At 42.2% G+C, this 24087-nt stretch overlaps 1 protein-coding gene across 4 annotated transcripts in view; it reads right to left on the reverse strand.

Annotated features, from left to right (window-relative positions):
* The window catches only part of hivep3b (HIVEP zinc finger 3b), a 71689-nt gene that overhangs the window by 11674 nt on the left and 35928 nt on the right, over positions 1 to 24087 (reverse strand). For 2 of the 4 annotated variants that reach the window (XM_058083365.2, XM_058083364.2), the window contains 5 exons: positions 23432 to 23478; positions 11555 to 13903; positions 9616 to 9902; positions 7706 to 9538; positions 5062 to 5204 (listed from right to left, as the gene is read on the reverse strand). In XM_058083365.2, the coding sequence (XP_057939348.2) occupies positions 5062 to 5204; positions 7706 to 9538; positions 9616 to 9902; positions 11555 to 13550 (4259 nt within the window). In that variant the 5' untranslated portion in view covers positions 13551 to 13903; positions 23432 to 23478. The remainder of the gene's footprint in view (positions 1 to 5061; positions 5205 to 7705; positions 9539 to 9615; positions 9903 to 11554; positions 13904 to 23431; positions 23479 to 24087) is intronic. The other 2 variants (XM_058083367.2, XM_058083366.2) reach the window with 1 other exon arrangement.

A 24087-nucleotide genomic window follows, 5' to 3' on the forward strand; every position in this document is an offset into this window, starting at 1 on the left:
CACTTTACCTGGGGGCCACTGCTAGAGCTAGGGTCTGGGTGAGACTGGGCCACATCAGGTTTTCCAAAAAAAACCCCAAAAAAACGCATTTATTAAAAACAGAAAAATTAATAAAATTTGCTTTGGTTCCGATTTTCTACAAGAAAAGCTCTGATAAAACATTCCACTGTTCTCAAATATCTTACTTTTTATTTTTCTACACAAAATAAGATGAAAAATAAATAAACAAATCAAGAATAAAGAAAATCAACCAATCAGTAATAAATAAATAAATATAATAATAATAAAACGGCAAATAATAAAAACTTAAGAAACCACATATAGTTGGTGGGTAGACAAATTATTTTTTTCAGATTAAAATGAACAAAGCATTATTAGAGCCCTGTAGACATGACAAAACACGACTATAGTCACATTTATACTCTTTTTATTTACAACATATTGCGCAACTGCAGGGTCTTGAGACACATGCTAACTCGCAAACTAGAGAGCTAGCGACCTGAACGGTAGCCTTCAAGTTATTTCCTTTAAACTTAAATAGCCAAAAACTTACCACTTCCACAAGGATAGGGAGGATAACTATTAACAGTTATTTAACCTTTAACATGAACATTAATCAAACGTAATAATTTTTTCTGGGTACATGATACCATACAGCATCCATATCAAACTTGCGCGGGCCGCACTAACATTAAACTTTCATATCAAGGCGGGGGCCTCAAACTTAGTGTCCTGCGGGCCACATTTGGCCCACGGGCCGCGTGTTTGAGACCCCTGCTGTAGGCCATAGTGTACCAAAAGCAATATTAAAAAAAACAAAAACGGCAGCATAGTCTCAACAGTGGCATTGTGTTGAAGTGATTCAGGGGCGGGTTGCTGTTCACTGGCATGTATTTCTAACCACAGCTAAAAATATCCACCTACATCTCAGGAAAAAAACAAGGCAGAAGCTGTGAGACCACCGTGGTAGTTTTGTGGAGCCAGCATCAAATCGAACCAGCTCCCGATTGATTGCATAGGAAAGAAAAACTATTCTATCATCGTTGCCCCCCCCACCACCCCCCCAAAAAAACCAAACAACAAATTCCCCTGGTGTTGCTGCAATCTGTTTACAAACTTAGATAAATTTGTCCAACCCAAAATGAACACTTTCTCTTTTCAAAGACAGAAATAACAACTAGCCCTGAGTTGCCTTGATGCCACATGTACGTATTTGTGTATAGCACACATTGACAATTTTACACATTGCATCAAAGAAATAGAACGATAGAAATAGAATCCACACAACAAATCCATCCAACCATAGAAAACTGTCCAGAAAGTCACGGTTCTTCAACATTGCCTATTTTTATATTGCAGTATGTTCCATTTCGACTTTTCAGATTCTACTAGGGGTGTGTATTGGCAAGAATCTGGCGATACGATACGTATCACGATACTAGGCTTACGATACGATATATCACTGTTACTGATATTTTTTTGTTTTTCTTGTAGTTAAAGATTATTTCCTGGAAAAACTGAATTACACCATCAATATGCACTTACTAAACACATTTTTATTCCATTAGAACAGTATCTTATGCTGTATCACAAACTTTCCTAAGTGTAGCATTTGGATAAATAAAGCTTTAAATTCCAGGTTTAAATTTACACAAAAAAAAAACATAAAAACAAATAAATGAAATTATGTGTCAAGATCCAGCTCAAATGTTCACATTCTATTAGCTGTGAAAAAATGCAGAGTATACAGTCCCTGACTTATCCACCATCAGAACAGTATTTTTGTGGAACAAAGTAACTAACATCAGTAAAAAGTCCTTTTAGGATGCTTGAAATAACCATTATTTAACAAAATAGCGATATCAATTTGAAAAACAAAATACAGTAAAGTCTCGTTATATCGATATTCTCGGGAGTCGGAAAAAATACCGATATAACCGGACTATCCATATATCCGATCCTGCGCCGAACTGCATTAAAAGTGGGCGGATCTTTGATATGGCATGTAATTTTCTCCATGAGTTCATGGATTGCTTTTCATGCTTTTGTACTACAATACATTTTGTACTACAGTAAATAAAAATAAACTTACGCTGTAGTGATTACCGGTTACCGGGACATAATTCACCCCGGAACATAATTCACCCCGGAACTATCGATAGGGAAGGTGTTGCCACCCGGAGGGGTAGGCGCGAGGGACGGGTGTTTTCCGCTGTGTGTGCTGCACTCTGGTGGTGGAAGTGTGAAAAATAAAGTTGACTGGAAGCAGCCGTTCGCCGTGTTCTTTTTTGGTATTGAAATCCTTAAGCAAAGATTGATTTAAGCTGCTTTTGTATCGATATAAGCAGACCAAATTGGCTGGCGGGAGATGAAAAGGGCATCGTAGTAACCGGATTATCATAATAACTGTGTATCGTACTAACGGAGCTAATTATATCATAAAAGACTAGAAATTTGCCGGGAAATGAAAATAGTATCGTAATAAGTAGTAATTCGTTTTAACCGATATCAATATAACGAGACTTTACTGTACCTGCAATATCACAGTACTACTTTTGTAATATACAAAAGTACCTTCACATTGCTTGCTAGCGGCAGGTCCTCATGGTGTCTCGCAGATTTGTCGTGTTTCCCCGAATACTTTATTCGGGAAACACGACACATTTTAACAAACGACATGGGTTTGGTCAATTTCTGCACACCCTACTTTGTGTAGAAATCCAAAATGTGTCCACACTTCAGCCTTGTACGCCACAGGGGCTAAAAAAATCCATATCATACTTTTTAATATCGATACAGTATCGTGGAATGAAGTATCGTGATATATCGCCGAAATGATATTTTCTTACACCCCTAGATTCTACATGTGTTTTTTTCTCTTAGATTTTTTTAGTGGGGCAACCAAAGTATGATACCAATGATGGCAAAGTGTGATGATAACCATAGAACTGGAAAAATGATGACAGAGAAAAAGTGTGATGATAACCATAGACTGGAAATGAGACTTGCAAATGTAGGAAAGTAGCGTGCACGCCTCTGTCCTGGCTGCTCAGCGCAATGTGGCTATGTTGACAATAGTAAAGTAAAAACCCAAATAGAATTTTCTACAAAAGTAAATAATTAGCATCAACCATGTAGATTTTATGCCACGATATGGCAGTAGGAGGTGGTCAGTATGGAGCAGCTATATTTACATCTGCATGCGCTTTAAAATCTTGGTTGCTGGGGGAAAGCTGCACTGTAAACCCGAATGTTCAAAGTACTTAAATAAATGAAGTTACGCATACTCAAAGTTGTTAAAAAAGTTCTAATAACTTAATTATGTCAAGTTCATTTAACATGTTGTTCCATTTTGAGTACTTTTAACTAATATGTTTTGATTAAATTGAACTATGTTCATATATTAAGTAAGATTAACTTAAAAATATAGTTTACATATAACAAGTGGAATGTTTTATCAGAGCTTTTCTTGTAGAAAAGTGGAACCAAAGCAAAGTTTTTTAATTTTTTTGTTTTTAATAAATGCGTTATTTTTTTTATTTTTTTTGGGGGGGGGGGAATCTGATGCGGCCCAGTCTCACCCAGACCCTAGCTCCAGTGGCCCCCAAGTAAATTGAGTTTGAGTATGCTTACTCAAAGTTCTTAAAAAGTTCTAATAACTTAATTATGTCAAGTTTATTCAACATGTTGTTCCATTTTGAGTACTTTTAACTAATATGTTTTGAGTAAATTGAACTATGGCTATATTAAGTAAGATTAACTTAAAAAACATAGTTTACATACAACTTAAAACACTGTAAATCTGAATGCTGAAAATAATTAATTGGTATAAGTATAGTTAATTTCAATTATTCTTAAAGGTTCTACTTATAAAAGTTGATTGCCACCTGCATTGTCTGTCTTTTCAATTTATTTAACTTGTAATTTTTGATTAATATGAACTTTTTTTTGGGGGACTCCAAATTGTCCATAGGTATGAATGTGAGTGTGAATGGTTGTTTGTCTATATGTGCCCTGTGATTGGCTGGCCACCAGTCCAGGGTGTACCCCGCCTCTCGCCCAAAGACTGCTGGGATAGGCTCCAGTACCCTCGTGAGGAAAAAGCGGTAGAAAATGAATGAATGAATGAACTTTTTTGCAGATTTGTGTAACCAACTAAAAATAATTAATCGTAGTTAATTAAAAAGTAAATCAAAGCAAGAATCAATTAAGAATAAATCAGATAGATTTGTACTGTGTAGGTTACACATGCACACCTTCTTTCTATGGAAAGAGTTGAAATGAAAACGAAAATGAAAGAATGGAGAATGCATGGCAGAGAGAATACGAAAAAGAAAGATATTTCTCTTTTCACTCCAAAATTAAAAAAGTATATTGAATATCAACTCCAAATATTAAAGCACTGATATACTCAAATGTTTGAGTTTATGAAGTGAAAAAAAAATGTGGCAAATGTGGGAAAATGTCTTCTAAATTCAAACAAATCAGAAGTCTACCAGTATCCTGGAATGGAGAAGTTCCATTGTAGGAAAAAAAAAAAGTGTTTGGAAACATTTTGGTCATTACTCGACCCTTTCCATCTGTCCTTCCTCTTCCTTTTTCATCTTATCTATTTCTAGACTTGCTTTCTTGTAAATAGATCCACACCTCCTGGGCAAACCTTTTAACTCCAAATGGAGCAAAAAAAACCCAGGAAAGAAGACAGGCTCTACTGGAAAAAGATCACTGGGGCATTTATGGAAAGTACACAGAAGATAGGTGGATAACGGTAGCGAGCCGAGCAAACAGAAAAAAAACAACAAGCCAATCATCTGTCTTATGTAACCGGTGAATTCAGGTATTCATCATATTGTTAAAGTGAACATGCACATGCACTAACATGCTGCTAGATCTCCAAATGAACACCTCCAAAGCTCAGAAATGTATGCCAACTGAGAAGGAAAAACTTGGCTGGGGGTACAAATGAAATCCCTCTTTCAAGTCATTTTCTGCAATATTTTTCTGACTTTTTTTCTATTTTAAATGCATCATTCCAATGAAAAGAGCTGCAATGGTTCTTACCCTCCTTCAAAAATGCGGACACGAGATGTTTCGCTGTGTTTTGAGGTGGAAGGTGCCTCTTTTTCTCTGGTCTCTTTATTGTCCTCCTTTTCATGCTGGTGATCTGTGACATCGGTGGAGGAACTGGTCGTAATGGGATGGACCTACACTCCAAACACACAGTGGAAAAACACACTTACTTAAATACAGTAGTGTGGAAAAGTGTCCTGGTTCCTTTTTTTTGGCATGTTAGTCACAATTAGATGCTTCAGATCATCAAAGAAACGACAACTAAACATAAAAATAAGTTTTTAAAAAAGTTAATGTTTTGGACTATTGTCCAGCTTGAGGTCACACACATATTTTTCCTATCAGGATTTTTTGGTAGACAGCAAAATATATGGTTCCATTTATCACAGAAGGTCTTCCAGGTCCTGAAGCAGCAAAACAGCCCCAGACCATTACACTACCACCACCATATTTTACTGTGGGTATGATGTTTTTTTTATGAAATGCAGCGTTACTTTTACGCCAAATGTAATAAGACACACACCTTTCAAAAACTTGAATTTTTGTCTCATCAAACCACAGAGTATATTGCCATCAAGATATTTTCTTAATTATTTCTTGGAACGCTCCATGCAGGCCGTTTTTGTTCTGTTCATGTTTTCGTAATTTGTGGATAATGGCTCTCACTGTGGTTGGCTGGGGTCCTAAAGTTTTAGAAATCGCTTTATAACCTTTTCCAGAGTCGCTTTTTCACACAAGGCCATGGCGGTTTGGATTTTTTTCTCCCTTAACAATAAAAAGTTTCATTTTAAAAAAGTGGAAAAACACACTTACTTAAATACCGTAGTGTGGAAAAGTGTCCCGATTACTTTTTTGGCATGTTAGTCGCACTTAGATGATTCAGATCATCAAAGAAACGACAACTAAACATAAAAATATGTTTTAAAAAAATTTATGTTTTGGACTATTGTCCTGCTTGAGGTCACACACAGATGGCCGGATATTTTCCGATCAGGATTTTTTGGTAGACAGCAAAATGTATGGTCCTTCCAAGTCCTGAAGCAGCAAAACAGCCCCAGACCATTACACTACCACCACCATATTTTACTGTGGGTAAGATGTTATTTTTCTGAAACGCAGCGCTACTTTTACGCCAAATGTAATGAGACACACACCTTTCAAAAACTTCAACTTTTGTCTCATTTTGTCACCACAGAGTATATTTCCATATATATAAGATATTTCCTAGAAAAACTGACTAACCTTAATGTTCGTTTTTGGGCGTCTTGGAACGCTCCATGCAGGCTGTTTTTGTTCTGTTCATGTTTTCGTAATTTGTGGATAATGGCTCTCACTGTGGTTGGCTGGGGTCGTAAAGTTTTAGAAATCGCTTTATAACCTTTTCCAGAGTCGCTTTTTCACACAGGGCCATGGCGGTTTGGATTTTTTTTCTCCCTTAACAATAAAAAGTTTCATTTAAAAAATGCATTTTGTGCTCAGTTGTGTTGTCATTAGCGATATCCGTGGAACAGAATCTAAACCCTTCTATACGCCATTCACAAGTCCAGTTTTATTAAAAAAGAAAATACATATCTATATAAAACATGTGCCGAGCTTAATTATAAAATATTAGCAAGATTGAACTTTATCTTTTCCTGTTCCCGGGTGCGTTCTTTCAGCGAATGCTGAGATATGACGTAACACGCAGCTCCAGACGTTCTTCGATTTAAAAAAATGGAGGCGAGCAATCGGCACTGGACTGCTGCAGAAAGTTTGTTTTTGATTTTGACTAAATTTCAAGACTGGATGAAGGAAAAACTGGCAATACGGAGTTATTCCAACAAGTGAAAGAAAAACTGGAGGAAGTCGGTATCACGTGATGTTGGTGTTTACGCTTTACTGCGCATGCCCCATTGACTATTCTGGTTGATTATAGCGGCGCATGTAGACACGCCATTGGAATATTCCTTTCCATGTATACCATTGCTTTCGGAAAGGTCATTTGGAAAGATTCCATTCGGAGAAAAGAGAAAAACTTCTCATGTAAACGTGGCTATTGACTAACATTTAAATTAGTTGGATTATCTGAAACAAGTGCGACAAATGTGCAAAGAAAAAAAAAGGAATTAGGAAGGTGGCAAAACCCTTTTTCAAACCACGGAACATTGTTAAAGGGATAATGTGGATTTCGACAGCAGTGTAGTGCATCAACAGTGACGTTTTGACGAGTCGGTTGGTGATGAAAAAAGTAGTCCAGGTTTGCTTCAGAACAATATGCATTCAAAAGAGCAATACGTATGCATCCCAAAAAAGTGAGATGTAACACTCGTTCATATCAACACAAGCTGCCGCTTCTCAGCTGTTGCATGCCTTTAACACAAATGCTGACTCGCAAAACACCTTTAAAAGCCCAAACAACAGCTGTACTGATTGGTTAATGACCCAATGCAGGACGTGAGCTTAAACATACTAAGATAGTCACAGTGATGGCAATGATAAGATAGCTTTGTTTCTGATAAAACTGATTTTACAGGTCCTGAAAAAATATCGCCAGCTGGGATAGGCTCCAGCACCCCCCGCGACCTGACTAAAAACAATCTGACTAAAAATGTGTTGAACAAGATATTAACATCCTTCGTGTGTTCATTGGTTTTACCTCTGACACTCGTGGAGCGCTGCTACTTGAAGGGGGCTTTTTGATTTTGGATGGATTCGGAGCCATGGCGATGGTGTACGTCTCGGAGCAGTGCTTCTGTTTGGAGCACAGCAGAGACAACGCCACCTTCGTGCTGAGGCCTGGCAAGTTCGGATTGTGTCCGCTGACGCTCCAGGTGGAATAAACGGAGGTGTCGGGGTCCCTCTGTGCGGTCGGGTTGGGTTTGACATAGTTCAGATAGCACCAGTTGACAGAGGTGGATGTGTGGAGGTTGGGGTACGAACGGGTGTTTGGTCGCTCGGGTTTCTTCTCCTCCACAGGAGGTTCCTCCTGCTTTTGACTTCTGCTAGTCGATTCTTCTCCCTGTTTTTTCTCCTGTTTCTTCCCTTCTTCTTTTACAGTCGCTACCTCAAGCAGTTCTTTTTTCTCTTCCGCTTTACCTCCTCCATCTCTGCGTCCCTTGCCCTCTACGTCGTCCGAATCTTCTCCAGACTTGTGTTGCTCCCCCTCTTCTTCCTCCTTCACCCGTTTCTGGTGACGCTGAGCCTCAGTGCTGAGCTCCAGACTGGCTGCAGGTGACAGCATGCGTTTACTCCCCCCGGCGCCAAGTGGACCGTATTCCTCAACTGATGTCCCCTCTCCGGGAAGAGACAACGGAAGTATGCTCTTCATGTCTGGTGTGGGGACCTTCAGATAAGACCTCTGTAACATGCTTCGTTCTACTTGGCTCATGACTGTCATGGCTGTGCAAAAAATGGGCTCCTGTGGACAAGCGGAGGTGAGAATCTGGGACAAGGTGGTGTACATGGCACGGGCGTAGGTGGGTATATGGGTTTGGAGGCGGACTGGCACCACAAGGGACACAGCTGGTGTGAGCTGCGCCACACAAGTGGCAATGACAGGGCGTGGGTAGGGGTAAGAAATTGGAACAAGGGACTGCTGGGTAAGAGCAAACGACGCAGGTAAAACAGCATGTGTGGAATGTAACGGAGGGGAAGGCAAATACAGAGCCTGGCTAGCAGTAGTTATGGAGGGAAATTGGACAGGAAGTTGATGGAGCGGTATACCCATCTGTTCGGACATGTGGATCTGCATTGCGTGTACAGGTGGAGCGACGGTTTGTGAATGTAAAAAGCTTCTGCTAATAAACCGTGGAGCTGTGGATCTTGGAGGGAATGTTGGATGTGGAGGAAGAACATCTTGAGACAGGATTTGTAAGACATTCTCTGTGTCGTCTGGCTTGAAGGGGGAGCTGGAGTAGACCAAAGGGTGGCTCGAATGAGAAGGTCCAGGCTTTGGACTGTCTGCTCTGGATGGCTGACTCAAGCCGGCCCCGTCCTCTTGATCGGGGTCTCCTAAGGTAGCATGCTTCACGAGGAGACACTTCCTCCGTTCCTTCCACGACGATGCCGACTGCTGAGATGACAATGAACCCAAGTCGAAAGATTTACTTCGGATTTCGGAGACCTGTTCTGTTTTCTGAGGGGCCTGCTCCGAAGCCGAACGCCTCATCTCCTTGTGGCTTTGGTTGTGTTGGTGGGAGGTGGATGGCACCGTCAACATTTGGGTGCTTTGGCTACTGGACCCCCAGACTCCAAGTTCTGTCCTTGTTGGATCTTCAAAAGAAGCGGAAAGACTGGATGTGTGGGACATGCTGCTCTCTTGACTAGGGCTGCGTGGTAGGGACACGGATTCAAAGCTGGACTCCCCTGAGGACTGCGCTGCTTCGGCTAAGCGGAGTCTTTTCTTCTTTGGGGGTAGTTTCTCCGCAGGGAGTTGGGCCAGAGTCTGGCTACGTTGGGGCCACTGGAACTCCTCCACTTTTTCTGCCTCCTAGAAAAAAACAAATCGTTTTGAACATTTATCATGCAAGCTGAACAAAAACTGTTATAATAAAGTTATCAATAAACCTTAGAGGAGGATGCTGTCGCTGGTGGTGACACAGAAGTCATGTCAGCATCAGGTTCCACTGTAACAAGGATCTCCGGAACTTGGATGTTGTGCTGGCGGATGAGGCGTGATGTAGAGGGTGATGGTTTTGGATGAGGCTGTTGTGCTTGGTGAACCTCCTTGACGTCTGACACGCCGCCGCTTTCCATGGATGTCTCCTGCTTTTCGAAGGAGCTTGTGTGTTGGATGACAGACACGCCTTTTCTGTCTTGCTGCTGTTGTCCTGACTCCGTCTCTACAGAAGCACCTAAAACGTTCAAGCATAATACGTATATTATAAAAATCAGAAGATAATACACTAAACCGGCGGCACGGCGGTCTAGTGGTTTTAGCGCGCAGACCTCATAGCTAGGAGACCAGGGTTCAATTCCACCCTCGGCCATCTCTGTGTGGAGTTTGCATGTTCTCCCCGTGCATGCGTGGGTTTTCTCCGGGTACTCCGGTTTCCTCCCACATTCCAAAAACATGCTAGGTTAATTGGCCACTCCAAAAAGTAGTAATAATAGTAATATTAACAATAAAGTAGTAATAATAACAATAAAAAATCCAGCTGCATGGTGGACGAGTGGTTAGCGCGCAGGCCTCACAGCTAGGACACCCGAGTTCAATTCCACTCTCGGCCATATTCCGTGCATGTGTGGCTTTTCTCCTCCCACATTCCAAAAACATGCTAGGTTAATTGGCGACTCCAAATTGTCCATAGGTATGAATGTGAGTGTGAATGGTTGTTTGTCTATATGTGCCCTGTGATTGGCTGGCCACCAGTCCAGGGTGTCCCCCGCCTATCGCCGGAAGACAGCTGGGATAGGCTCCAGCACCCCTCCCCACGACCCTCGTGAGGAAAAAGCGGTAGAAAATGAATGAATGAATGAATACACTAAACCAGTTCCCATTAGAATTTAGTATAACTTGAAATAGTGGGGTTACTTGAAACAGATTTTTTTTATTATACATATTTTATGATCTCGCTCTTACACCGCCTCGTAACTACTCTTGAGATAATTGTGTTTTCATTGCCAAATATTGCATTTTTATGACATCATATGCATGGCATGTCAACTATGTCTATGCAGACATAATGAACATAAGTAAAAAAGTAATGATTACCTCCAGACATTCATTCATTCATTCATTTTCTACCGCTTTTTCCTCATGAGGGTCGCGGGGGGTGCTGGAGCCTATCCCAGCTGCCTTCGAGCGAGAGGCGGGGTACACCCTGGACTGGTGGCCAGCCAATCACAGGGCACATATAGACAAACAACCATTCACACTCACATTCATACCTATGGACAATTTGGAGTCGCCAATTAACCTAGCATGTTTTTGGAATGTGGGAGGAAAGCGGAGTACCTGGAGAAAACCCACGCATGCACAGGGAGAACATGCAAACTTCACACAGAGATTGGTGGAGGGTGGGATTGAACCCTGGTCTTGATTGTACAGTTTTCCGATATAATGTTGAGACCAAAGTAAGTAATATATGTAAAATCCTGTACCTAACTAAAACTAAGCAAGCAGATTATTTATGGTTCAATGTGGTCATAAATTGAACCCTGGTTTCCTAGCTGCGCGCGCTAACCACTCGATCGCCGTCCAGCCCCATCATAATTATTATCATCCCAATATTTATTGAGAACCCCTAATAAATGACATTCATTCATTCAATTTGGAGTCGCCAATTAACCTAGCATGTTTTTGGAATGTGGGAGGAAACCGGAGTACCCGGAGAAAACCCACGCATGCACGGGGAGAACATGCAAACTCCACACAGACGGCCGAGGGTGGAATTGAACCCTAGTCGTCTAGCTGTGAGGTCTGCACGCTAACCACTAGCCCGCCGTGCCGCCCTACCTCCAGACAATAATGTTTTTATTCCAATGTGGAAATATGTGAGCACACCTGAGAGTGTCTGGCTGTGTCCTTGGCTTGCCACTGCAATGAGGCCTGCAGGACCCCCTGACACGGCTACGGAACCGGGGCTTGGAAGATCCTCTTCTATACTTTCCTCTTTCCTCCTCTTTCTCACAGCCATAGCCAGTGCTCGGAATTTATAGTGCATCATCATCTGGGGGCGATCCTCTCTGCAGGTCTTACTCGCGTTGCCGCTGTCCTGTTCCAGTGTTTTCTGCCCCGCGCAGACGCCTGTATGAGCCCTGTAGTTGTCGCTATGCTGGAAACATGTCCCGCATACTTTGCATTCAAATGGGCTCATAGTGCTTTGCGGTGGTTGTTGCTGTGGCTGTCTGGCTCCGTCTGTGCCTTTGGCTGAAGAAGAGGACTCGGGGGTAGTGTCCTCCAGCATAAGCTCAGCTCCCAAGGGAACCTCGATGGCAGGTTGGCGCCTCAACATACGGTGGGCATGAACAACGTTAATCTCTGCTGCAGCGGCTTGCTGCTCGTCAAAAGACTGGCAGAGACGATAACCTCTGGCGGATCTGTTTCCGGACAACGATAACTCTTGCTGGCTCGTAGATGATGGCATCGAGCGACTTCTGAGCAAGGGCGCTGTTGACAATGTTTGGGTAGATGATCGATCTGTTTCAGGATCGTGGGAGTGGCTCAAGCCGCTGGGACCTGGGGCTTCTCCCTTTGGATCAAATGTGTAGGGGTCTTTTTGGGCGGCTGATTTGGGTGACTCGAAGCTACTTTTCCTCGACAGAGACGAGCGTCGAGGCTTAACGCTGTCAATCTCACTGGTATCTACCACTGCTTCATTGATAGTGATGAGCTTTGTGATGTGTTCAATGACTTGGGTTTTGGGTACAGTAAAAGAAATACTCTTATCTTCTGTCCCAGATAATGCAGAAAGAGGAGAATGAGAATGTTGGGGATGCGGACTCCGCTGCTGCCCTCCCAACCTTCCATATTTCCCAAGAATGATTTCTGCATAGGTTTTGGCACTGGCGCTCGGAGGACTAACTTGGGAAAGGTCAGTGCTGCCAGATCCAGAAAAGTAACCAGACTCTGTGCTGCCTTTACTGCCAGGGCCGAGAGATGAAGACGAGGTGGAGAGAGATGAAGGAGCATCATCAGGAGAAGCCATGGGTCCGCGTTTTCTTTCACTAAGCCTCAGCGCCAACCTTTGCTTGACAGCCTGAGAATCCTCAGGCCTCTGGCTTTCTTCCGACCCCCCGAGCAGCTCCTTGCCACCTTTCTTCTGCCGTGCCAAAATCTCCTTTGACGATTTTCTGTGTTGGCCGGTCTCATCTTCTGACTCTGTGCTTTCTCCCTCAGTGGGCTCCTCGGGTTCCTCTCCAATACCGCTGCAGTCTGGTCCGCTTAAACTGGGCTCATCCCGACTGGACATGAGACCTGCTTTAATGCGATGAGCATGGGACTTGCGGTGCTTGTACAAGTTACTCTTGGTCTTGAAAGAAAAACCACAAGGGGCACACGGATAAGGTCTTTCTCCTGTATGGGAGCGAATGTGTTTCTGAAGAACACTTGGCTTGGCACATGGACGGCCGCAGTAAGTGCACACATATTTCCCTGGTTTTTGGGGTTTCTTCTCGCCTTTTCTCGGAGAGCTAACCCCTTCTTTAATCTCTTGGCTTGACTGAGATGGGATCCTTTGACCGTGCTCAACCTGGGTGGAGGATGTAGAAGGAAGAGATGAGGTGGATGCAGAACCTGGTGTGAAAAAGCTGCCTCCTGAAGGACCCGGGGTGTCCGTTTGCTGCCATGCTACCGCTTGCTGCTGTAACCGAAGAAGATCAGCGCGTTTGGGCTGACGATTCTGCAGTCGACCCAAAGCTCTGTGCACGGGACGAGGGTTTGAAGGCTGCTGGGGCTGCTGCGGCGGACAAGACCCGGGTGAGGATTCAGCTGTCACATGCTGCTGCTCTTGTCTTCCAGAGCGCTCCCCATCAGCCGGACGGCTGGGCTCAGCTTCCATAGAGTGAGGAGGAGGCCTCACAGATGCATAAGCAAGGGCCCTTGGAGCCTCATGGGCCTAACCGCATGGCAGCAGGGAGGTCAGAGACAAGGGGTTGTGGACAGCGATTGTAAATCCCAACAAAGGGCCTTTTTCAGCGTGGGCCTTAAGTTATTCGAGAGGACCAAGTGAGGCATTGTTAAAACGGGCCCTGGAGCAGCACTGATGTCGGTAAACATAGATCATTTCTCAGTGTACAGCGGCTATACTTCTGTCCAGCTGCAGCCATCCTAACAGCCCGCTCAAGATCTTCTCTGCATCTCCTCTCCTTTGCTGGTCCTCAATTGTGTTGCCAGGTCAAACTCTCAATGGTTCTAGATCAAAACAAGAAAAACAAGTATGAACAGACAATTCACAATTATTGGTTACTGACTAAACCAAACAAAATTAAGTCTCTTGATAAGAAAATCCATATACCGTTTCATGTTGAAAAACATGGTCAGAAGAAATACAATTTCCAAATTGTCCTTGAACATAAGTAAAACTAAAATCATGCTGTTTGGTAACAGCAGAAAGGACACATACCAGCAAATACAAATAGACGGTGTAGACATTGAAAGGGTGAAGGAAAATACATTTCTGGGGATCACAATAGATGAAAATATGAGCTGGAAACCTCATATTACAAATATACAACATAAGGTGGCCAGAAATATTTCAATATTGAACAAAGCTAAATTTGTTCTCAATCAGAAATCACTCCACACTCTTTATTGCTCTCTGGTTCTACCATATCTTACTTATTGTGTGGAAATATGGGCTAATAACTATAAAAGCAATCTTCACTCGCTAAATGTACTGCAAAAAAGGTCAGTAAGGATAATTCATAATGCCGCCTACAGAGAACATACTAACTCCTTATTTCTAAAATCACTAATACTTCAACTTGCTGATATAGTTCATCTTCAAACAGCTAAAATAATGCATAAGGCTAAAAATAACCAATTAGCTAAAAATGTCATCCAATACTTCTCTACAAGAGAGGAGAAATATGATCTCAGGGAAGAAGTACATTTGAAACACTTCTATGCTAGGACTACGTTAAAAAGCCATAGCATTTCAGTATGTGGAATCAAACTATGGAATGGATTGAGTAAGACCCTCAAACAATGCACAACGATGAGCCAATTCAAGAAACAATACAAGCAGTTGATGTTTGCTAAATACAAGGATGAAGAGTCTTGAACCAGTCATGATGTGCTATACATATCACTATATTGACACTTACTATGGTACCCATTATGTCATTGGATGGTCATATCACCTCGTACTTCGGTACGTGACAAAAAACTAAAAATGAAAAAAAAAAACTAAAAAATTTTTTTTTAGGAAAGCAGGAAGTGAACAAATGTAACAGTTACTGATTGTAAAAGTACCAGATGGAGGGGTAGGATTTAATAAGCTTTGCTTCTTCCTACTCCTTTTGGACATGTGGAACTGTGAACTGTTTATGGGATGCATTCAATTATAATCTGATGCATGTTCAAATGAAAAAAAAACATTACCATTACCAACAGAATAAATTGGTTTAATATCGAGCTTCTGAAGAATCAGAAAACAGTTTTCATTCATTCATCTTCTATACCACTTCTCTTCATTTGGTGTCACAGGTGAGCTGGAGCCTATCCCAGCTGAGCGAAAGGCAAAGTACTATGCACCCTGACCTGTGTCGCCAATGGAATGGAATGGCCTTTATTGTCATTATACAAGATGTACAACAAAATTGGAGATGAATCAATGACAGGGTGCATATTATATAGACAAACAACCACTCACACTCACATTCACACCCTTGGAACATTTTTGGAATCTCCAATTAGACTAACATCCCTGTTTTTGGGATGTGAGAGGAAGCCGGAAGACATGGAAAAAAAACCCAAGCATGCATGGGGAGAACACACACTGCAATTTATTGACTATGAGACCGACATGCTAATCACTCGGCTACCGTGTGGTCAAAAGCAATTCAATTCAAAATCCTGATATGCTCATTAAAAATGCACAACAACCTGGGCAGAAATATGTGCAATAAAACACCCAAAGTGGGACCGAGAGTGACTGACAAATCCATGGCCTACTCAGCAGCCCACTTCCACAGCACAGGTACCAAACAGGAGACCACAGCGTTGGGGCACAGAGTCAAAACAAATATTGAAATTAAAGATTACACTTATCTGATCTGGCACTACCGTTTAAGAGTCGAAGTGGAGGTGGTTGTTTTCTTTTGGATCAGTGGATTTAACTGCAAGGAAGGTTCAGGCTCTGCTACTGATAACAGCCAGCAGGGAGCAGGGCTCAGAGTCAAAGTGTACTTTGTAAAACCTTTCAGGTATAACACAAATACCAAATACCGCTAAATAGATGTACGTGTGGAGAAAAATAAGGCTGATAACTCCATGTTAAAATAAATATATTCTCATTCATCCAGGTCATTGTGTTCTCAGGGCATCCATTCCAACTGGACTGTTTGGGTTGTCCTAGAAGATATTTCACTTCTCATCCGAGCAGGCTTCATCGGTTCATGATTAAAGACTAGGTAGGACACACACCAGTCTGACTAGATGGAACAGCTCTAGTCTAGTTCATGCTCAAAGACTAGGTGGGCTTCTCAGCAGTCAGACTAGATAGGACACTCAAACTAAAACTGAACTAGACTAGAGCTGTCCTATCTAGTCTGACTGGGAAAGCTCTAGTCTGAGAGCCTCACAGGGTAGAGCTGTCCTATCTAGTCTGACTGGTGTGTGTCCCACCTAGTCTTTGAGCATCAACAAGACTAGAGCTGTCCTATCTAGTCTGACTGGTGTGTGTCCCTCCTAGTCTTTGAGCATCAAAAAGACTAGAGCTGTCCTATCTAGTCTGACTGGTGTGTGCCCCACATAGTCGTTGAGTACAAACTAGGCAAGCTGTCCTATCTAGTCTGACTGGTGTGTGTCCCACCTCGTCTTTGAGCAAAAACTAGACTAGAGCTATCCTATCTAGTCTGACTGGTGTGTGTCTCACCTCGTCTTTGAGCAGAAACTAGACTAGAGCTGTCCTATCTAGTCTGACTGGTGTGTATCCCACATAGTCTTTGAGCATCGACTAGAGCCGTCCTATCTAGTGTGAATGGTGTGTGTCCCACCTAGTCTTTGAGCATCAACGAGACTAGAGCTGTCCTATCTAGTCTGACTGGTGTGTGTCCCACCTAGTCTTTGAGCATCAACAAGACTAGAGCTGTCCTATCTAGTCTGACTGGTGTGTGTCCCACCTTGTCTTTGAGCAGAAACTAGACTATACTGACTGGGACAGCTCTAGTCTGAGAGCCTCACAGGGTAGAGCTGTCCTATCTAGTCTGACTGGTGTGTGTCCCACCTAGTCTGCGAGCATCAACTAGACTATAGCTGTACTATCTAGTCTGACTGGTGTGTGTCCCACCTAGTCTTTGAGCAAAAACTAGACTAGAGCTATCATATCTAGTCTGACTGGTGTGTGTCCCACCTAGTCTTTGAGCATCAACTAGATTAGAGCTGTCCTTTCTAGTCTGACTGGTGTGTGTCCCACCTAGTCTTTGAGCATCAACTAGATTAGAGCTGTCCTTTCTAGTCTGACTGGTGTGTGTCCCACCTAGTCTTTGAGTACAAACTCGACTAGAGCTGTCCTATCTAGTCTGACTGTTGTGTCCCACCTAGTTTTTGAGCATCGACTAGACTAGAGCCGTCCTATCTTGTCTGGTGTGTGTCCCATCTAGTCTTTGAGCATCGACTAGACTAGAGCCGTCCTATCTAGTCTGGTGTGTGTCTCACCTAGTCTTTGAGTACAAACTAGGCAAGCTGTCCTATCTAGTCTGACGGGTGTGTGTCCCACATAGTCTTTGAGCATCAACTAGACTAGAGCTGTCCTATCTAGTCTGACTGTTGTGTGTCCCACCTAGTTTTTGAGCATTGACTAGACTAGAGCTGTCCTATCTAGTCTGACTGGTGTGTCCCCCACCTCGTCTTTGAGCAAAAACTAGACTAGAGATGTCCTATCTAGTCTGACTGGTGTGTGTCCCACCTATTCTTTGAGCTTTGACTAGACAAGAGCCGTCCTATCTAGTCTGAATGGTGTGTGTCCCAGCTAGTCTAGAGCCGTCCTATCTAGTCTGAACGGCGTGTGTGTCCTAGCTAGTCTTTGAGAATGAACGTCTTCTAAGACATCATTTCCCACAATCCCTGTAGTATGTAAACTCAATGTTTAGTTAGATTACTGTTGAGCAGCCAACGCTAATCCCGCCTATCAACACAATTTTTTCCAGACAGTAAAAATACTCCAGTCAGCAAAATGCTCATCTCCTGAAACACCGACAGCCTAAGCATCTCTCTAAAAGGAGGATTATCAATGTGTGCTCACTTGACAGCTAAACATGCAGCTAAGAACACAACCGCTAACTTTAAGGCTATGAATAAAACGAAGAGAAAGACTGTGACACGGTAAGGTAGGAGAAATGAAAACTCAATGACCCAATGAATGAGTAAACAGGCTCATCAAAAGGCTGCAGTTTATGACAGGGAAGCATAGACAGTTTTTTTTTAATGAGGCTCACTTCAGTACCCCTCCATATGTTTGAGGAAAAACATTCAGCCTTCATTAGAGTCAGTTTAGAGCGGAAGCATAATAATAATAATAATAATAATCCTGCTGTAATTCTCTAGGAAGTCACTTGAAGGATACTCAAAAGTGTAGCCCACTAGCAATAAGAGGGCGCCATCACCGAGGCCAGTGTGATACATCAAAATACCGTATCTCTCAAATTATATCCTTGATGCAGTGTTTTAATGGAGGCCATTGCATCTTGAGAAAATTATAACAATGCATCAGCGCCTATATGTTATTCAAGCCGTCCTTATTCCCAACTATTCCAGTGCAGTCAAATCAACACAAGCAGAATACATTTTTTTGCAAGCAACAAAGTGGAAAAAGATGGTTAAAAATGGATATATGGAGGACATGGATGAGCATACAAAAATAAAAGGAGTACTCCATAATAAAAGTATTCGTTCCATCGTTGTATAAATGTAACAATAATGTCACATAGCTGTCGATGCCGGCCTTTAAACACTGCGATTAGAGGGATTTTAAGGTTAGGGGAGAACGCTGCTTACATTATTCATGGGAGTCTAGTCAGCCGGCTCAGAGCAGGGGAAACACAGTGAGGGCTTTGCCAGAGAGATGAGGGGAAGGAATGCCTGAGTGGAGCCTCCGTGATGCCAAAACATACACTTGTACACACACACACACATATACACATACACATGCAGCATGCATACAGCGTATAGCACAACCCCCACGAGGCTGCTTTTTAAATTGAGTATGGCAGCCAATCAGCTGCAGCGTCCTGGGGTGACCTTCACCGTCTCTTTGATCCGAGGGTTTTCCTTTTTCCTCATCCCCATGCCACACCAACGATACATTATCAAGGCGCATTTTTAAATAGTGTCTAATAGATGTCGCTGCCATATATGTCAATTTTTAACATGCTACGCTAATTCTGCCTTGCAACAAGTGGCTGGGAAAACTCCTATACAGTCCATAGTTTATCACGGGTAATTACTTCCTGTGAAGTGAATTTCCACAAAGTAAGATTCAATATTAAATGTAATATTTTTGTAGTTGGAGAGCATATAAAACCTTTTTATGACCTTGCAAATATGTTTTAGCATCATTAAAGCTCTGTAGACATGGTATAACACCCCTATAGTCACATTTCTACTTCATTCATTCATTTATTTTCTACCGCTTATCCTCACAAGGGTCGCGGGGATGCTGGAGCCTATCCCAGCTGTCCTCGGGCGACAGGGGGGTACACCCTGGACTGGTCGCCAACCAATCACATGGCGAAGGTTACTTCAAATGTATTTAAATGTCTTTGTATTTAAGTTTCATAATTCACATTCATACCTACGGACAATTTAGGGTCGTCAATTAACCAATATGTCTGTTCCTGGAATGTGGGAGGAAACCGGAGTACCCGGAGAAAACCCACGCACACACGGGATAACATGAAAACTCCACACAGAGATGCCCAAGGAAAAATTCCAAGCCAGGTCTTCCCGATCTCCTGACTGTGTGGCCAACTGTCATTATACATTATATAATAATTTATCTCATTTATTAGGGGTGCTCAATAAATATTGGGATGATAATAATTATGATGGGGCTGGACGGCGGTCGAGTGGTTAGCGCGCACAGCTAGGAGACCAGGGTTCAATTTATGACCACGTTGAACCATTAATAAACATCTTGCTTGCTTAGTTTTAGTTAGGTACAGGATTTTACATATATTACTTACTTTGGTCTCAACATTATATCGGAAAACTGTACAATCAAGACCAGGGTTCAATCCCACCCTCCGCCATCTCTGTGTGGAGTTTGCATGTTCTTCTCCGGGTACTCCGGTTTCCTCCCACATTCCAAAAACATGCTAGGTTAATTGGCGACTCCAAATTGTCCTTAGGTATGAATGTGAGTGTGAATGGTTGTTTGTCTATATGTGCCCTGTGATTGGCTGGCCACCAGTCCAGGGTGTACCCCGCCTCTCGCCCAAAGACAGCTGGGATAGGCTCCAGCACCCCCAAGACCCTCGGGAGGAAAAAGCGGTAGAAAATGAATGAAAGAATAATAATTCTGATGGGGCTGGACGGTGGACGAGTGGTTAGCGTGCAGGCCTCACAGCTAGAAGACCCGAGTTCAATTCCACCCTCTGCCATCTCTGTGTAGAGTTTGCATGTTCTCCCTGGGCATGTGTGGGTTTACTACGGTTTCCTCCCACATTCCAAAAACATGCTAGGTTAATTGGCGACTCCAAATTGTCCATAGGTATGAATGTGAGTGTGAATGGTTGTTTGTCTATATGTGCCCTGTGATTGGCTGGCCACCAGTCCAGGGTGTACCCCGCCTCTCGCCTGAAGACAGCTGGGATAGGCTCCAGCACCCCCACAACCTTCGTGAGGAAAAAATGGTAGAAAATGAATGAATGAATGAATTAATATATATATAGCTATTTGTGTCACAAAAAGCCTTTTTTTCTCACAAATATTTTTCTGAAACTTACCGATGTTCTACTGCTGCTTACTAAAGAAAGGAAAACGGTAGAAACAAACTTTTTTTCTGATGAAAAATGAGTATATTACCATTTTAATATAGCCCAAGAACACAATATTCTGTGTGCCTGAAAAATCAGTCAAAATCGAGAGGGACGGCTTTTGAAAAATGTGTCCTGTGCCTTTTTTTTTAATATGTGCCCTGTGATTGGCTGGCCACCAGTCCGGAGTGTACCCCACCTCTCGCCCGAAGAAGACAGCTGGGATAGGCTCCAGCACCCCTGCAACCCTCGTGAGGATAAGCGGTAGAAAATGAATGAATGAAATTTTAAATAATCCAACCTCTTGTGACTAATATGGCCTGAAATGAAATGAAAATTCCATATGAGGTTGTAATTTTTGTGGGATCTTACTACAGTTTGTAGCCGGAATGAACGGAAGACGGAAGTACTAACTATCAAGGTCTTGGTGCGTTTGATGACTTCAAAATTCACAAAATAATTGCTAAAATTCTGTAGTGCTTTGTTGTGTGATGTCATCTGAGAGAATACAGTATATGTGCCAAGTATTTAGGAAAGCCCTGGCATGCAGATGTGCCGGAGTACACGCACACACACGCACACACACATTGAACACCACATCACCTCTCCTTTGTCGAGTCCAGACACTCCACTTCTAGAGCTGCGTGTCAAATAAAACAAACACTTAGCTCAACTCCTGCTCTCATTCATTTCCTCATCAATACACACATGCATCCATTGATATCAATATGAGCTAAATAATAAATTATGTTGCGCCCTGAGGACAGATAAACTCTCTCAAGTGCTTTTTTTTTTAAAAAAAAGCTTCTGTCATCCCCCTTCACCTCCCCAAACACATGCCTCTTTCTCCCGATTCTCTAACTGGTGGTAGCCTGGTGCTGGTTCCCATGGAAACAAACCTACTCTGAGCAACGGCAGATGGAGAGGGAGCTGTAGGTCTAAATTTATCTCCCAGCATCCTCTCTGACTACAAACACACACTGGCAGCAGGAAGTGAGAAGGGGAAATGCTTGGCCCGCCGCATGGATTGACAAGCTGGCATGACCTTTGACATCCGCTGCGTGACAGCCGGTTGATGTCCGTGTATAGTACTGTCATGATTAATACAACGTAGAATAACACCTGAGAGGCTGAAATGATCATCTGTCACAGTTACGGGGAAAAAAAGCATACCTTAAAGCAAAACCATGAACGAGAGTCTCATTCCTTGAGGGACGCCACTCGCTGATGAAACAACATACCAGAAGCCCTCGGTTAGTCTCTAGATGCTTGGGAAGGATCATTCAGTCTGAGACCAGAGGATTTTTGACAAGGATTTTCCTCGACTTTCAATACGTGACGCTAAATTCAACACAAGAATCAGAGCCAGGTAGAACGCCAAGACTCAGATGCGGCCATGCTGACGTTATCAAGTGTGAAACTTCATTTTGGATCATTTTGTATGGAACTCAAAATCGAGAGGGACGGCTTTTGAAAAAACGGCTGAGATTGAATGAGTTAAAGAGGCGTGGCTTACTAGGAGGCATATGCGTTAATTATGCTAAAACAATTTGCTAAACAATATGCTAAAACGTAATTAATAACGTAATTAAAAACTAATTAATTAGTTACCACCGTTAATGCGCATCATTCATAATCCCTAATAAATATACCCAATAAATAATACTTTCAGGTACGGTAAAATTACAACTATTTTATATCAAAATATCACATTTGTATTTTTAAAAAATCATGGTCAACTTTAAAATAGGGCTGCACGGTGGTCCGAGTGTTTAGTACGCAGGCCACACAGCTAGGATACCCGAGTTTGATTCCACATGCCATCTCTGTGTGGAGTTTACATGTTCTGTCCATGCATGCGTGGGTTTTCTCCGGGTACTCCGGATTCCTCCCACATTCCAAAAACATGCTAGGTTAACAAACCAATAAAATAAAAAAACATTTATGTAATAATTGTATTATTTATTATTATATATTATTTATTTATTATTATTATTAATATTATTATTATTATTAATATTGTTATTATTATTATATATATATATATATTATATTATTATATATATTATTGTGTATGATTAGAATTACTATTATAATTTTTAATGTATTTAATTAATAATAATTCATTATTTTTTCATTGGGGCAAATGAAAAATAACATTTGAATAAAATAAATATATTAACTACTCAATATACAACACGAGAAGTACAGTTTTCCGATATAATGTTGAGAGCAAAGTAAGTAAAATCCTGTACCTAACTAAAACTAAGCAGGCCGATGTTTATTTATGGTTCAATGTGGTTCAATTCAATTCAATTCTTCCACTCCAGCCCTGTAGGTGGCAGTGTTGCCAACTGCCAAACAAATGAAGAAAAAAAAAAAGTCCATAAATGAAACTATATGGAATCTCTCTAATAATTCACGCATCATTCTTTACTTTATGCCCCCCCCCTGCAAAGTTTTATCAGTATCGGTTACTTTTGGTGTGAAGTTGCTAACCCGCACAAACAAACAGTGAAACACGACATGAGCAAAGGCAGCTACTGCACCAAATGTTTACACAATTTCCAAGAGTTGCGATGCTAAGAATACCCTTTTTTACCTTCATCTGACAGGTACTGAAGAAGAACTAAAAAAAAAAAAAAAAAGTAAAAAGTGAGACAAGTGCAAGACAAAGATAGATTTAAATGAGACGGAGAGAAATGGGAGAGGGGCGTCTCTCGGAGACAAGAGTTGAGATTACCTGACAGAGCAGTCTGGTCTTCCCCCCTCAGAGACGCTTCACAGGCTCTGTGAGACAAGCATGGAGAGCCGGAGAGTGAGAGCGGATATGACTGCTTGAGTGGGTGTGTTTGCGAGAGAGGCAGAGAGGGTGGGGGTGAGGTAAAAAACACAGTGATGGAGAAATAAGGGGGGGGACACCAAATGAATGTTTCCACTGTACTGTATAAATGTTAGGAGGGGAGGGGGAAACGTACGGTAGAAAATTAAGGGCAATTTATATTCTCCAAGTCCAATGATTAATTGTCTTTTTTTTTTGGTGGCATACCAGGAAAGTGAAACTAAAAGCAGACACAGCCGAGAGATGAATATTATTCTTTTTTTCCCAAAAAATATTCAGTAACTCCAACTGAACGAGATACAGTACCTTGGTTTTTGTTATTAATTCCTTCCAAAAGGTCCAATAAAAACGACCAAGACTGAGGCGATTTTGATTCCAGACAATGTAAATTTTATAGAAAATAATATATGCAGAAAATTCGGCTGCATGGCGGTCAAGTGGTTAGCACGCAGACCTCACAGCTAGGAGACCAGGTTTCAATTCCGCCCTCGGCCATCTTCTGTGTTTGCATGTTCTCCCCGTGCATGCGTGGGTTTTCTCCGGGTACTCCGGTTTCC

The sequence above is a fragment of the Doryrhamphus excisus genome, linkage group LG17, assembly GCF_037039965.1.
Source record: "Doryrhamphus excisus strain RoL-2023G ecotype Guam linkage group LG17, RoL_Dexc_Guam_v1.1, whole genome shotgun sequence".
In the NCBI taxonomy this organism is placed as follows: domain Eukaryota; kingdom Metazoa; phylum Chordata; class Actinopteri; order Syngnathiformes; family Syngnathidae; genus Doryrhamphus; species Doryrhamphus excisus.